This window comes from Schistocerca serialis, chromosome 1 (assembly GCF_023864345.2).
Source record: "Schistocerca serialis cubense isolate TAMUIC-IGC-003099 chromosome 1, iqSchSeri2.2, whole genome shotgun sequence".
Lineage (NCBI taxonomy): Eukaryota > Metazoa > Arthropoda > Insecta > Orthoptera > Acrididae > Schistocerca > Schistocerca serialis.
The window spans coordinates 1,001,102,150-1,001,116,003 of NC_064638.1; the positions used below are offsets into that span (position 1 = coordinate 1,001,102,150).

At 44.7% G+C, this 13,854-nt stretch overlaps 1 protein-coding gene across 1 annotated transcript in view; it reads right to left on the reverse strand.

Annotated features, from left to right (window-relative positions):
- The window catches only part of LOC126454888 (transcription factor collier), a 628,901-nt gene that overhangs the window by 6,964 nt on the left and 608,083 nt on the right, over positions 1-13,854 (reverse strand). Inside the window, exons 13-14 of the mRNA XM_050091135.1 lie at positions 9,354-9,656; positions 1,517-1,662 (exon numbers count right to left, since the gene is read on the reverse strand). Of these exons, the coding sequence (XP_049947092.1) occupies positions 1,538-1,662; positions 9,354-9,656 (428 nt within the window). The 3' untranslated portion in view covers positions 1,517-1,537. The remainder of the gene's footprint in view (positions 1-1,516; positions 1,663-9,353; positions 9,657-13,854) is intronic.

Genomic DNA, 13,854 nt, shown 5'->3' on the forward strand with positions numbered 1-13,854 from the left:
AACAATTTGACTTTAAGAAAGGTAAAAGCATCATACAGACAGACAAGAGTCTAAAAAAAATCTAGCAGTTTCATATAATTTACTGAAATATAGACGTCATCCAGCAACGTAACGTCGTTATGTAAACTGAAGGTGGAGGGGGAGAAAGGAAAGAAAAGGAAAGGGAAGGGAAGGGAAGGGAAGGGAAAGGAAGGAAAGAAGCAACTGACGTCAGCAGCATCAGGACTTCGTGTGGAATCAGCGGCGATGAGTGAAAATATGCGGCTAACCGGGATTCGAACCTGGAATCTCGTGCTTACTTGGCAGCTGTACGAAGCACTGCGCCATCCAGGCACAGGGATTATCACACTTGCGCAGACTATCTCAGCACGCCTCCCAGGCGACCCAAGTTTTCATCTAGCGCCGCCTGTCATGTCCTCCATGATCGCTAATCTGAGATTCCCGCACGAGCTCAAAAATACTTGTGCATCCGCACTGAAGGTTGTGGATTAATTGCCCATCGAGCCGAATCACACATTTTAATTCGTCGCCACTGATTGTTCTTAAAGTCCCCATGCAGCTGACATGTCCGAAAGAACACATACCACGCATTCGTGTGAATGTAATGTGGTGTAAAATGTTTGAAATACTCAGAAAAATAAGTATACACCGTAGGGGAAGATGGGTAACATACGAGATGTACAAGAATGGCAGACCAAGAAAGAAGTGCTCTGATATAAGAGGGCTTAAGCTGAGGAGGGAACTCAGCCTTCCTGCTCTGCTGTTCGGCGTGTATATCGAAGCAGGAATGAAGGAACAGTCAAAGGTGAGCTCAAATTCGTGGTAAAGGATATCAATGGTAAGCTTCGCTGTTGACATTGTTACCCTCTGTGAAAGAGAGAAAGAGTTACAGGTCCTGCTGAAAGGAACGAACAGTGCAAGGATCACAAAACGCGGATTAAGAGTAAGCCGAACAAAGACGAAGGTATTAAGGAGCAGCGGACGTGATATTCATCAGGTTGCATTCCACTGCAACTGCTGTGTACAGCGACCGTGATGTAACACAAACAAGAAGGAAGTCAGCAAACAGCCGTGATCCAATCCGTTACTGAAGCTCTAGATTTAAGATACAGTATAACTATCGTCAGTGCGTATGAAGTGAGTCATGTAGACTCAACAGGCTTGTAAATGTACGTGGCTATTACAAGACCTTAGCATGTACATAGCTTAATGAGTCTGAAGAACACGTTTGGCGACACCGTCTCCGGTGGGACACTTGAACTGACGCCTGCAACAGCCTGACTGGCTCACTTCAGTGCTTATTAACTCGGAAACGTATCGAAATTTTTTCTTAAACAATTATTTCTCAGGACAACCTACCCTGCAACAGCCTTACAGGCATTTTTTAACTGTTTCTGAGCATCCCGTGCGACTGGATGTGAGAAGCTTGTAGCTGCTACGGGAGAGGTGAGAGGGACACAGGAGAGGCGGTAGCGTGCGCATAGCAGTCAGTCAGGCCGACAGGCAGGGTACTCACCGCGAGCGGCTCGCGGCGGGGCTAGCACTGGACGGCGAGGTGCGGGGGCGGCCAGGTGGGGGTGGGGCTGGGACTGGGGCGCACGACCGGCGCGAACGCGCTTTTCTGCTCATACTGACAGCCGGCGGGCGCCGGCGCGGGCAAGACTAGAACAGCCAAGGTGCACGCTCACGACACGCCACCCACACACATCGACCACTCGCTCTACAATACAAACTACAACGCTTATCATTATATCACTGTGTATCACTGACATTAGCAAAACTCTGAAATACAGACCAAAATAAAACTTACAAATAGCTAATTTAAAAGAAAATTCACATGCATGCGTGATAGAGTTAACGGAAAGAGTGGTGTACGTCTAGACCCGTCTTCCGCAATTCAAATTAGCGTGTAAGCAGGAGAGTGCTCGCGCATTGTGTACCAGAATCATTTTTCCCCCTTGCAGCTCCATTCACGGGTTGTACACGGATAGAGGGATTATCAGCACCCACCTGTGTAAATCCAGATTTAGGAGGGACGTTCAATAAGTAATGCAACACATGTTTTTATGAAAGCAGGTAGGTTTTATTCTGGATTCCAATACATACTATTACTCCCTACTCTTACGACCACAAAACCCCATTTTTCAAAATAATCTCCGTTCAATGAGACGGCCTTACCCTACCTTACTGGGAGGGTGTGTATGATCACACGGTACCACTTTACTGGTCGACGTCAGAGCCAAAGTCTTGCTTCATCAATAACCTACCCTTCATCCACCTCACAGACAAAGATATGTTACTGTGTGTCCATGTACTGCTTCCTGCGGAGTGCATTCTTCATTGTGCCAAACAGATGGAGGTCGAAAGGTGCGTGATCCGGGCTGTAGGGTGGATGAGAAAGAACAGTCCATTGAAGTTTTGTGAGCAGACTTTTGCGAGTCCTTGCTTTGCCATGGAGATGTAGTAGTTCGCTTGCATTTTTGTGACGACGAAAATGATGAAGTCGTTTCTTCAGTTTCCTGACGGTGGCACAATGTACTCAGAGTTTGTAATTGCAACTGGTGAACGAGTGCGACAGCACTACCAGCAGAGCCATCCAGCTGAGTAGCAATGCGCTTGTTTGTGACCATTCAGTCACCTCGAATGAGAGTGCCCTCGTGTTCCAACATTGCACAGCTGTGTGCGGCCAGCCGGAACGCCTGAGATCGGACAAGTTTGCGATGATAACAGACGCTTCGCCCAACGACTCAACGTGCTTTTGTTCACTGCCAGGTCTCCGTAGACATTCTGTTAGAGGCTATGAATATCTGCGATGGTCTCATTTTTCGTGAAAACAAACTCAATGACGGCTCTCTGCCCTGAACGCACGTCCGCTACAGACGCAATTTTGAAGGCTACCTATAGCGGCGGTACCTATTAGAAATTCATGAAACTCTAGCCGCTGAAGCGAAAATACTCTACGATCACGTACAGCAAATCCTCATTTTTTCAAGTGAAATCGGTTGAAAAAAAATTTTTTTGCATTACTTATTGAACGCTCCTCTAATACAGGTAGAATCACCTAGAACTAGCATCGCAGTTATTGCGGAAATCCTATTTAAGTGCATTTTTCACAAAATGCATTGATATTCGGGGGCTCGTATCATTATCCAATCAACAGATTGTAATAATACTTAGAAAGCGTATTTTTTTATACAAATATATACATTTTAAATGGAACAGTTCCTTTTTACACTAACAAACAAAAGTAGGGTAAATTAGAATGTCAGTGGTGTTTGTCGCAGGGTTCTAGTGTGAGTCGTTATGAGATATCGTATTTTGAGAAGTTTCCACACACACTGTTTGTGCCATTCAACCAGCGTAGTTTTTGGGAACGATGCTGTTATGTTTGCTTACAATGTGCTAAGGTGTTCCTTGAGTGCATTGGGACGTGCTAATCAGTTATTGTGTGATAGTCCAAGCAGTAGGTCAGGAGCAGACGATGGTATTTATGAACGCAGAAAAAGATGACATGCTCATGGCGTATGGAGAGTGCAGGAAGAATGAAGTTCGTTCTTGTACGGTGTATGCGGCAAGGCATCTTAACAGACGTCAACCACCTCGGCAGTTATCTATCAACCTCTTTAACCAGTTACCAGTGGTAGTGTGGACCTAGACAACGCAACAGAAGGAAAAAGCTGACGATAGAAGAGAGGGAGATTAATGTTCTTGCTGCTGTTGCAGTTGATCCGAACGCTAGCTCCCGAGTAATCGCACGAGGAAGTGGCATGAGTCAGGTAAGTGTCCTGTGCATTCTCCGTCGACATAAGTTCCATCCCTATCACATCGCTCTCCATCAAGAGCTGCATGGAAACAATTACGAGAATCGTGTTAACTTCTGTACATGGTAATTAAGACTGAATACTCTTGCTTAGTGACAAAGCCACATTTACCAATCATGGCCAGGTAAACCGCCGGAACGTGCGCTATTGTTCTGCTGACAGTCCCCGCTGGTTTCGTCAAGTGGAGCGTTAGCGTCCATGGAGTGTAAACGTGTCTTGTGGCATCAGCTCATAGGCCCGTTTTTCATAGACAAAAACACTAAATGGGCAGAAGTACCGCAGCCTCCTAACAGAGCCTCTGCCACGGATGCTATAAGATGTTTCTCTGCTGAGTAGAAGGAACCTGTGGTATCAACATGTTGGCAGTCCGCCCATAGTGCACGGAGTACTACAGTCTTCACCCAAATCATTGGATTGGACGCAAAGGACCTGTACCTTGGCAGGTCTGTTCCACGGATTTGGCGCCTGAGGACTTTCTTCTGTGGGGAAAGTTGACAGACGCCGTCCACTGGAATATACCAACTACATCCTGTGATATGCAACAAGTATTACTGCAGCCATCTCGGACATCTCAGCTGAAATGTTAGCACGCGTGCAGCAGTCGTTCCATTCTAGACAGGAAGCGTGTATTGCGGCTGCCGGTTGTAATTTTGAACACAACCTGTGATAGTCAACTGTCTCGTTACCGTACGTAATCCACATAGCTAGTGTATGCTCTTGTGCTATTCTTTAGTGTGTTGGTGTGGGAGCTTTGTAAATACGATATAACGTAAACGACTCGTTCTAGTATCCTGCAACGAACACCACTGACATTTTAATTTAACCTACTTTTAATTTGTTAATGTCAATAGGCACTGTTCTATTTAAAAAAGGGTAAGTTTGCACAAAAAAATTCACTTTCTAAGTATTATTACAGTGTGTTAATTGGCTAACGATACGAGCCCCTTACTACTAATCAGTTATGTGAAAACCGCACATGAATAGCACTTTCCATTTCCGCAATCTTTACGATGCAGGTTTTAGGTAATTCACGCTGTATAATTTTACTCTCGTGCGAATTCCGCTAGATATAAGACTAAGTAACATTTTCTAGTTTTTTAATGTATTTATAGTAATTTAGAGTAAGGATCACAGCGATCCTCTGGTTTTTTTTTTTTTTTTTTTTTTTTTTTTTTTTTTTTTTTTTTTTTTTTTTTGCTCTCAGAGGCACTGGCTTAATGTTTATGTGACGTTCACATGTTGATTGAAAACATACGTGAATAGTAATTCTTCTCTTCTGTTAATCTAGCTTGGTAAGACTCTCATTCCGAATTACAATGCGCAAAAAGTACTCGAACGATTTGTATTTGTTTGTAGAACTCTTTATTCGTGGATGAATTAGTCCTCTTTGGAATTCTTTTGTTAGATTTCATTCTGTGTTCTTTTGCATGCTTTCCATACAGGGAGATTCCTACGATCATTTCATTTTAAATTCTTCTGTAGAAAAGCTGCCAGACACTTTACGTTTGCTACTGTTTCGAGTGTCTGGTCTCTGATCATGATAGTCATATGAACGACGTCGGCTGATTTCAACTATTTACGTCGATTACCTTATATTTCTTTATGTTGAAGACCAATAGTCAGTCTTTTAAGACGATGTTGCGAGGCTAAATGGAAGGCTTTCAGGAAATGAAAGACTGCCTTGTCCTCTGCAACCTATAACCTTATAGATCTAGTAGACAAGTAGATCAATCCCAGTTTCACACGCTCGGTTGAATTAGTTCTTACGGGAACGACATTGATTCATATAGTGGAGTAGCCCGAAATTCGAGCACAAATATGTTTCGTAATCCTACTTCAGATTGATGTCATTGTCGTACGATTGTCCTTAACGACTGGAAGGGCCTATGTCTTCTACCAGTTACGTGGAAAGCTCTTTTGCTGGAGATACGCACGGTAGGCCGTTGCTAGAAAATAGTTCTTCCGTTCATTCGATGTAGAATCTGGCGGGCGGTGGATCAAATCAAATGGCAATTCCTCTTCTGGGTCTCTTCGGCTGTTTTTCAATTCCACGCTCATTTGGACTGAATCTTTTTCGTACGAACTCCTTCAGAAAAGAATGCATGAGAAAGGGGAACGGTTATCATCACTGAAACACGAATTTGGGCTACTCACTAAAACACATACTCTCATGACGCCACAAAAATTCTTCAGCTTCAGATCGAGAAGCAAGGCTATTGACGCTTCGGCCCCAACCCTCATAGTGTTATGACGTAGTGGTACATCATTCTTTCTCTCTTAGCTTCAAACAATTATCCCATTCATCCTAACTTTTTGAGTGAGGAGGTCATCGGTATAATTTCGTCAATCACTCAGAAACGCTGCAACTGATTCCTTAATTCAATTCATTTTCGCCACAACATGTCGACAAGGCATAAAACACCGATCTCCACAGAGCTGCATCATCCTGAAGGAAACATTATCCCCGTGATACTGATTTGACCTCGCAGACCACACTTTTAGTGCCTTACAAGTGCACTTCACTCAAGAGCGCTTTTTGGCCAGATTGAAGTATAATACTCGTATTTCTGGGTTTTCCAGCTCTGTTTCTTATTAGCTTTATTTTACACCGCAACAACAGCAGCCTGCTGCCTGGGAAATTCCGCTGTGAGGGCCGTAATAATGCTGAAATGGCACAATACAAGACACTATACTCCGATTTAAATTGCTTTGTGACTGATGTTTCAGCAAGATGAATGGCAGGGGCAAGACGCCACCTAATCAAAATTCTTTCCGGAGTTTGCTGCGTTATCTGTTTTGTAAGTACGTGCAGCGCCTTCTGAAGCTTGGCTGGCTGCACGCCGGCAACACCGCCCCGTACTACTTCACTCTGTCAATCACAAAGCAGTTTTAACTGGAGTATAACCTTGTGCAGACGTGCGCGGGGGTACCTCTTGCCCAAAAGTGGCGCTTTGTGATCGTAAAACCGAGGTGAGCGAATGTAAATACTAGCTGCTCCAGCCTAGCAGTATCTGTTGTGGTCTGCTGCCAACACTGTGAACTACTTCACGCTACATGTCGGCCCGATGTGCGTCACCAAGCCTCGTCTACAAATTGTTGCCGCCTCTGCCATCTGTCGGTCCATCAGCGGCTCCTAGGCCTGAGGCTACTGATACCTGAACGAGTGCCATCCGACTGGGGTCACAACCGACTCGTGGACACCTCCGAAGGTTCCTGGGTTCGCAGCCCACACCTGCGTCCATCCCGAAGCTGACCTGTTGCTGGAGGCTCCCCTTCCGGCGCTTCCTCACTTTGCCATAGGCGGAACGCCTGAAGTAGTGACGTGCTCGCAAGGCCGCGTAGGCCAACACACCGCCTTGTCTTATACTGACAAAGGCTCTGTTGCACGGCGTCAGCGCGCATCATCGAAACGCCACCAGTCACTACTGCACGAGTTATTGCTAAATCAAGTATGATGTTTATATTGCTCCATTTCTGATTACATAGGTGTGGGGGAACTGGTGCTTCGTACCCAACGCCCTTCTCCTGATCTTGACTCGTCCTCCTGACATTTTAAAGTGTCAATGACCATTGGACCATCCTGACGCTTACAAGGCTGCCTACTAATAACAACTGGCGCCAGTAGTGTGCCAGCTGTAACGTATGTAAGACGTGAGTCAGGGTCCAGTAGCAAGTCTCCCCTAAGAGGTCACAACCCACGTAAAAGGTCCGAAGCACAGTAGGTGCTGCGAAACTGCAAGAAACCATTTAGGCTGCGTAAAGTAGGAATGTAAGACTGATTCACAGGAAGGGGTTAAGCTGTATTTACAATTCATAGGAAGGGGGTAAGCTTCATTTATAACTAGTACTTGCTAACTCCACAGGGGTTCTGTGGCAGTGACCTATCATCAAATTGCTGAATGTATGGATGTTTACTTGGTAGGTTTTGTGACGTATGTACATAACATTTCACAACAGGAATGCGTCCAACTGACAGCGGTTAGAGCCTAGTTTTCAAGACAGAGCATCACATTAGTGCTCATGTATCGAATTGGGAACACGATGTGTGGCCAATAACCGGGGCATAAATTAATTACTGTATATTCGCCGGTTATTGGCCACACATTGATGTTTCAGTTCTCTACACGAGGCATAATGTGACGCGCTGTCTTGAAAACTAGGCTCCAACCGCTGTCAGTTCGACGCACTCTTGTTGTCAAATTTTATATACACACGACACAGTAAGTACCAATCAAACATACTCCCCTGCAGAAATTTGATCCTAAGTCATTGCCACACAACTCCTGTGACGATAGCAGTACTAATATATTTTCCGTACAATTTTCTATTTTTTTCACGTGATGGTTTCTGTACGGAGAATATTTCATGTCATGTTGCTGCACCACGGAATAAGTACTCGGGCATCACAATGACACGAAGATTTTAAACGCGACGTGTACCACTACCAGGAAGTCATTATAACAATTTCAATACAGTTTCCAGTGAGTGCGTCTTTGCACAAAGTGACGTTATTGACTAAACATTTCAGTTGAGTGTGCTCTGTCAGATTATACAGGATCGTTGTCCACTGAATTTCCTCTGTTGAGCCGCGACGTAAGTTACAGCCTCGCATGGTATCACGGAATAGTTGCAAATTATAAAGGCCTATACGTTACCAGCACCCTTGAGTCAAATTTATCTCAGATGAAAGACATGGAATGTGCTAAAAACTTCTCTATCAACGATGCAGGTGCAAGATTAAGATTCTACACGAAATTCAAAGCCGGAAGACTGTCCTTAAAATGAAACTAAAGTATGAAATTTTTCGAGGTACATTCAAGAAGCAGTTTCATTTGGATTGAGAAAGGACGAAATGAGACTGGTGTTTATGTGCTGTTGATGTGAGGTTTTAAGAGTAAGGGCACAAACACGTACTGGGCCGGGAAAGGCCAAGAAACTAGCAGCGGCTTTCCCAAAGGTACCTCTCGAATTTTAAGACTGTGCTCTCTAGAGAGACAAAGAAATCCTAAATCTCGATGGCAAACGGGGACCCGAACACTGCACCTATCTAACGCGATTTCACTGTCATAACTACTATATCACGTCACACTGTGTTTCTCTTGTCGAAAATTTTAACGTTTTACGTGTTACTGTGGTTTTTGAACGTAAAATTTCGCTCTTTTTAGCGGCTACGGAAGAAGAAAACTTGAGAAGTACTGATTGTAAAGTTACTGTACGCGTCACATGATGTAGATGCACGAAAGTAATCCGCGGAAATAAGTCAACCGCGCGGCCTTTTGCCTCTCCTCAATATCAGAGGCAAGAGAAATACCAGTAATGCCGCAGCCCAGTAATACGTAAGAGGCCTACTGAGTAATAGTCACCTATCGAAACATTACAGAGCATCGATTAAGGTGGGATCTTACTGGATGAAGCAGGAGGGTCTGAAACTTATTACTGTCGTTATTTAACCAAAGTTAAGATGTTAGCTTAAGTCATTTCGTTGTTTCAGGAAGTGAGTGGCGGAGGGGTGGGGGGCGGTTGGCTACTCACTGGGCGAGGAGTTGAAGAGGCTGGCGGATGAGGGCGACCCCATGGACGAGAGGGCGGCTCCGCCTGCGGAGGCGGCGTAGGCGGCGCCGTTGATGGCGGCCGCGCCGCCTCCGGCCGCCCCACTGCCCGCGCCGCCCGCGCTGCCCGCCGCCCCCGCGCCGCCCCCGGACGAGTTTCCGTACGAGCCGCCTCCGCCGCCGCCTCCGCCGCCCCCGCCGTTGGAGGAGTGCGGCGTGGAGGCGCTGGAGCCGTAGCCGCCTCCCCGGGGCGACACGCTGCTACTCTGCGCGCGGCCGTACTCCTCTACAAGAGAAACCCTACCGGTAAACAGAGACGTCGTCTTACCTCAGCGAAAAGCCACCGAGCTGCACACCCTCCCAAATTAAATGCAAGGCCGTCCGACATTGCCACACAAACTCTCCAACGATTATTTGATCATTTGACAGGACCGTAGATGTCGCCCCAGTAGGCACAATACAGTTTCACATGACAGTGATATGAATGAACTGTAGCGTACATATGCACTAGATATACAGGGTGTTGTTTTCCCCTGTAAATTTCAAAATAATAAGTAAAAGGAATATTGATTTGAATAGATAAACATAAGAAACGTTAATCTTTCTGTAGAGTCATGAACCTACAGGATATCCATAAATTATCTTTATAATTTAAGGTTTTAATAACTTTAGAACTGTACTAGATATTAACAAATGGTTCTCAACATGTAATTAGATAACTCAAAATTTTTACCTTCCAGGTAAAGCAATTGTGACGCACAACTGAACCTGAAAACCTGAATAATGTAAACGCCAAAGGTGAAAGCTCTGCGTGTGGCCTGGTTAATACACACGACGTCCGTTACCCAAGTGCAACGAAACTTGCGAACACGGCATTGGAAGGCAACCACCGTCTCGAACAACTATTCAGGCTTGGCATACATAATTTACGGAAACAGGTAGTGTTCACCAAGAAGGGGGGGGGGGGGGGGGGGGGGGGAGGGGAGTGCCCATCTGTTTTAGGACACCAACGTTGGCAGGAGTCCGACAAAATCTCTGCATACGGCGGCCAGAGAGCTGGAAAAGAGAGGAGCAACGGTGCACAATGTCTTGGATAAGACTTTACAGCTGCATCCTTACGAGGTGCTGTTGCTTCAGTCTCTAAAGCCTACAGACAAACCCCAGCGCAAACAGCTTGCAGTGTGGATATGCTAGGCAAACAATGAAGTTTTGGAAAATGTTTGTTTCTCCGGTTTCACGTATCCAGCAAACTGAATGGTCGTAACGTTCGTACATGGGATAAAACACTTGAGCTTTCGGTGGCTTTCGGAGTTGAAATAAGTGACTGCTTTAGTGCTCCATCTCAACCGAGAAAATTTTATTGAAGCATGCCACTGTGGTAGACTCAGATAACACGTTCGAATATGGGATCCACAGCATCAACATGTTATACCTGAAATGGAGAGAGAAGGACCCAGGGTCGATGTTTGGTGTGGACTGAAGCACAGTTGCGTCATTGGTCGATTCTATTTCATCGATTCTGCCGTCAACGGTGCTGTTTACCATGACATATTACAAGAGTTTGCGCAGCCGCAATTGGGACACCTGCACCCCGCTGTCATATTCCAGCACAATGGGGAACTATCCCACTGGTCCCTGAATGTCCATCAATTTCTGGATGAAAAGTTCCCGGATAAGCTGATTTGACGAGATGGTCCAGTTCGATGGCAGACACGATCCCCTGCCGTCACATCACTAGGCTTCCTGCCGGCCGCGGTGGTCTAGCGGTTCTAGGCGCTCAGTCCGGAGCCGCGCGACTGCTACGGTCGCAGGTTCGAATCCTGCCTCGGGCATGGATGTGTGTGATGTCCTTAGGTTAGTTAGGTTTAAGTAGTTCTAAGTTCTAGGGGACTGATGACCATAGATGTTAAGTCCCATAGTGCTCAGAGCCAATTGAACTAGGCTTCCTCCTAAGATGTTTTGTAAAGGATATGGTGTACCGAACCGTGGTTAGAGGCCTATAGGACTTCAAGACACGCATTCACCATGCATTTGAAAATGCCACCGTGGAGTTGTTGAATCATACGTCAAGAGAAACGGAATCCCGACTAGACGTTATCTGCGCCACTAAGTGTGCACACGTTAATATGTATGAATGAAGAAACAAAACATCTTTTCACATGTTCAAAACCATTTATTACATCTAGTGTAGTTTTAAATGTATTAAAGGCTTAAGCAGTAAAGTTAATTTATGGACACCATTCGGTTTATTGATTTTCTAGAGAATTACAGTAAAGAGTTATAATTTTTGAAGTAGAACAGTATAAGTCAGTTTAATCAAGTTTTTATTGTTTCAGTTATTGAGATAAAAATGTTTTAAGTTTTAGGGATGGAAGCTATAACTGTAGAGGAAGATGCATGATTCCATAAATATGCCCACAAAAATAAATCTACTGATGTTCGATCTGGCGACCGTGCGTGTAACTTCTGGCGACCATGGCGTCCTAACCATGTTCTAGGAAATCTATTATTCAGTTCTTGTACAACTTCAGGCGCATAACTGGCTGGTTGACCATCGTGCTGCACCAGAATACGGCACATAAATTGTCGACGCTAAATACTCGATATACCTCACTTGTCCCATTACGTTTGGAGTTGTGTGGATCGATGATTTCAGCTCCGAGGACTCCACGCCGCATATTAATAGCTCACCTCCTTTCACGCTTCAGATCTAGGATTTCCTGTGGCCCAGTAATGCATATTATGATGGTTCACTGCAACGTAATTTGTAAATGTGGATTCATAAGAGAACGTAACACTTTGTTAGGCGTCCAGAGAAAGTATCTCTCCAATGGAAATCGTCCCCATGCAGTGTTAGGAGGTACGTGAGAAACTTATGGCTGTATGCTGTTCGCCACACAGGTGTAAAGCTCATATTGGTGGCTGCAGCAACTTCTCGTAAACTGACTTGCGGATCGTGCTGTACTGCAGCTCAAACAAACACTTATATGCACTCACTTCTTGCTGCTCTTCGTCCATTACCGCAGCGCCTTCTCAAACTACTTATTTCTCAAAGTCATTGTTCAACACGTGAGAACGTAATGGCTGGTGGAGTTGTTCGACTCGGAAATGAGCCACGGTTGCTTCATTCGCACCTAGTCGGATTCATCGAGTGTGAGCAACAAGTCATCGTAATCGTTGGATGGGTATACCATTTTAATTCCACGCCATTATTCGTGGCCGACCGAAGCTCACTTGTCTGTGCTTTCCCCTCTGCCTTGTATACGGCAATGTAAGCACACATTCCATCTTCTAAACGAAAATGGCTTCAGACAGCGCATGGCGTACAGCGTGCTGTATCCACCCCTACAACTTCGAACGTTTCTTAGCTACTTAACTGAAATCAACAGAAATTTGATTTAAACTGATTTCTACACAGTTAATTTAAAAACATTAGCTACGTCATAGAAAAAAATGTTCTATTGAAAAAATATAATTCTTTGTTGTAACTCTCTGTAAGTTAACTAAATAAACTCTTTACTCCACAGAAAGAGTAAGGCTTCTTGCCTTCTTTCAGTTAGTAAAGGGAGACGAAAGTTTAACTGAGATGGGCACAAGAATTCGGTAATAGGAAAAGGAGGAGAAGGCAAAAAACTATGAGGATATGGGGTAAGGAATGAAAGAGGAAGCTGCCTGATAGAATTTTGCATAATTTAATCATTGCTAAGACTTGGTTTAAGAATCTTGAAAGAAGGTTTTATACCTACTTAAGTCACAGAGAAAAATGTCTTGCTGAAACTGCCTTTATATGTGTTTTAAAACTAGAGAAAAGTAGCATCAGCGTAGGACAGAGTGCAGTATGTGAAGTGATAAACTGAGAGAAGAGCACAAGTGCACCGAATGGTCAGAACACTAAACACCGAAGAACTATCTTTTTCACAAGTGGAATGAAAGTGGTTCAACAACTTAATGGAGAAATGACATGTGAGTATGAAACATCACATCGACCAGTGTTAGACTCACAGGAGAGAAGTCTCCAACTCCAAAACAAATTCCGGACCTGCCCCAAGTGAGTGTCGTAGGACTATTAATATTCATAATATACCAGGTGGTTCTAATTAAAGTGAAGTTCCTCATTGATGTCCAGTGTGGGCTGTAATTATCGTACGGCAGCGAAAATTGGTACGTATGCTAATGTATTAATGCGGAACAGATTTACGCTGGAAAAACCTTACAGTTTTGGCCAACAGGTGAAAATGTGCACTATGCAGCATCTCGTCGACTTCTCCAGAGCTCATATTGAACAAATTTTGAAAGCGGCGGATAGTAATAATATTGATATTAAACCTTTCTCACTTTGATCATTTCTGCCCACGTCCCGTTCCTAATCCATTACACATGGAAACATTTCTATGCTTCTGTCTTGCATTCACAGTGCCAGATTTGCACCTGGTGGCCAAAATTGGAACCACACCCTGAGAACTAGCGGTGACGTGTCTGGAGAG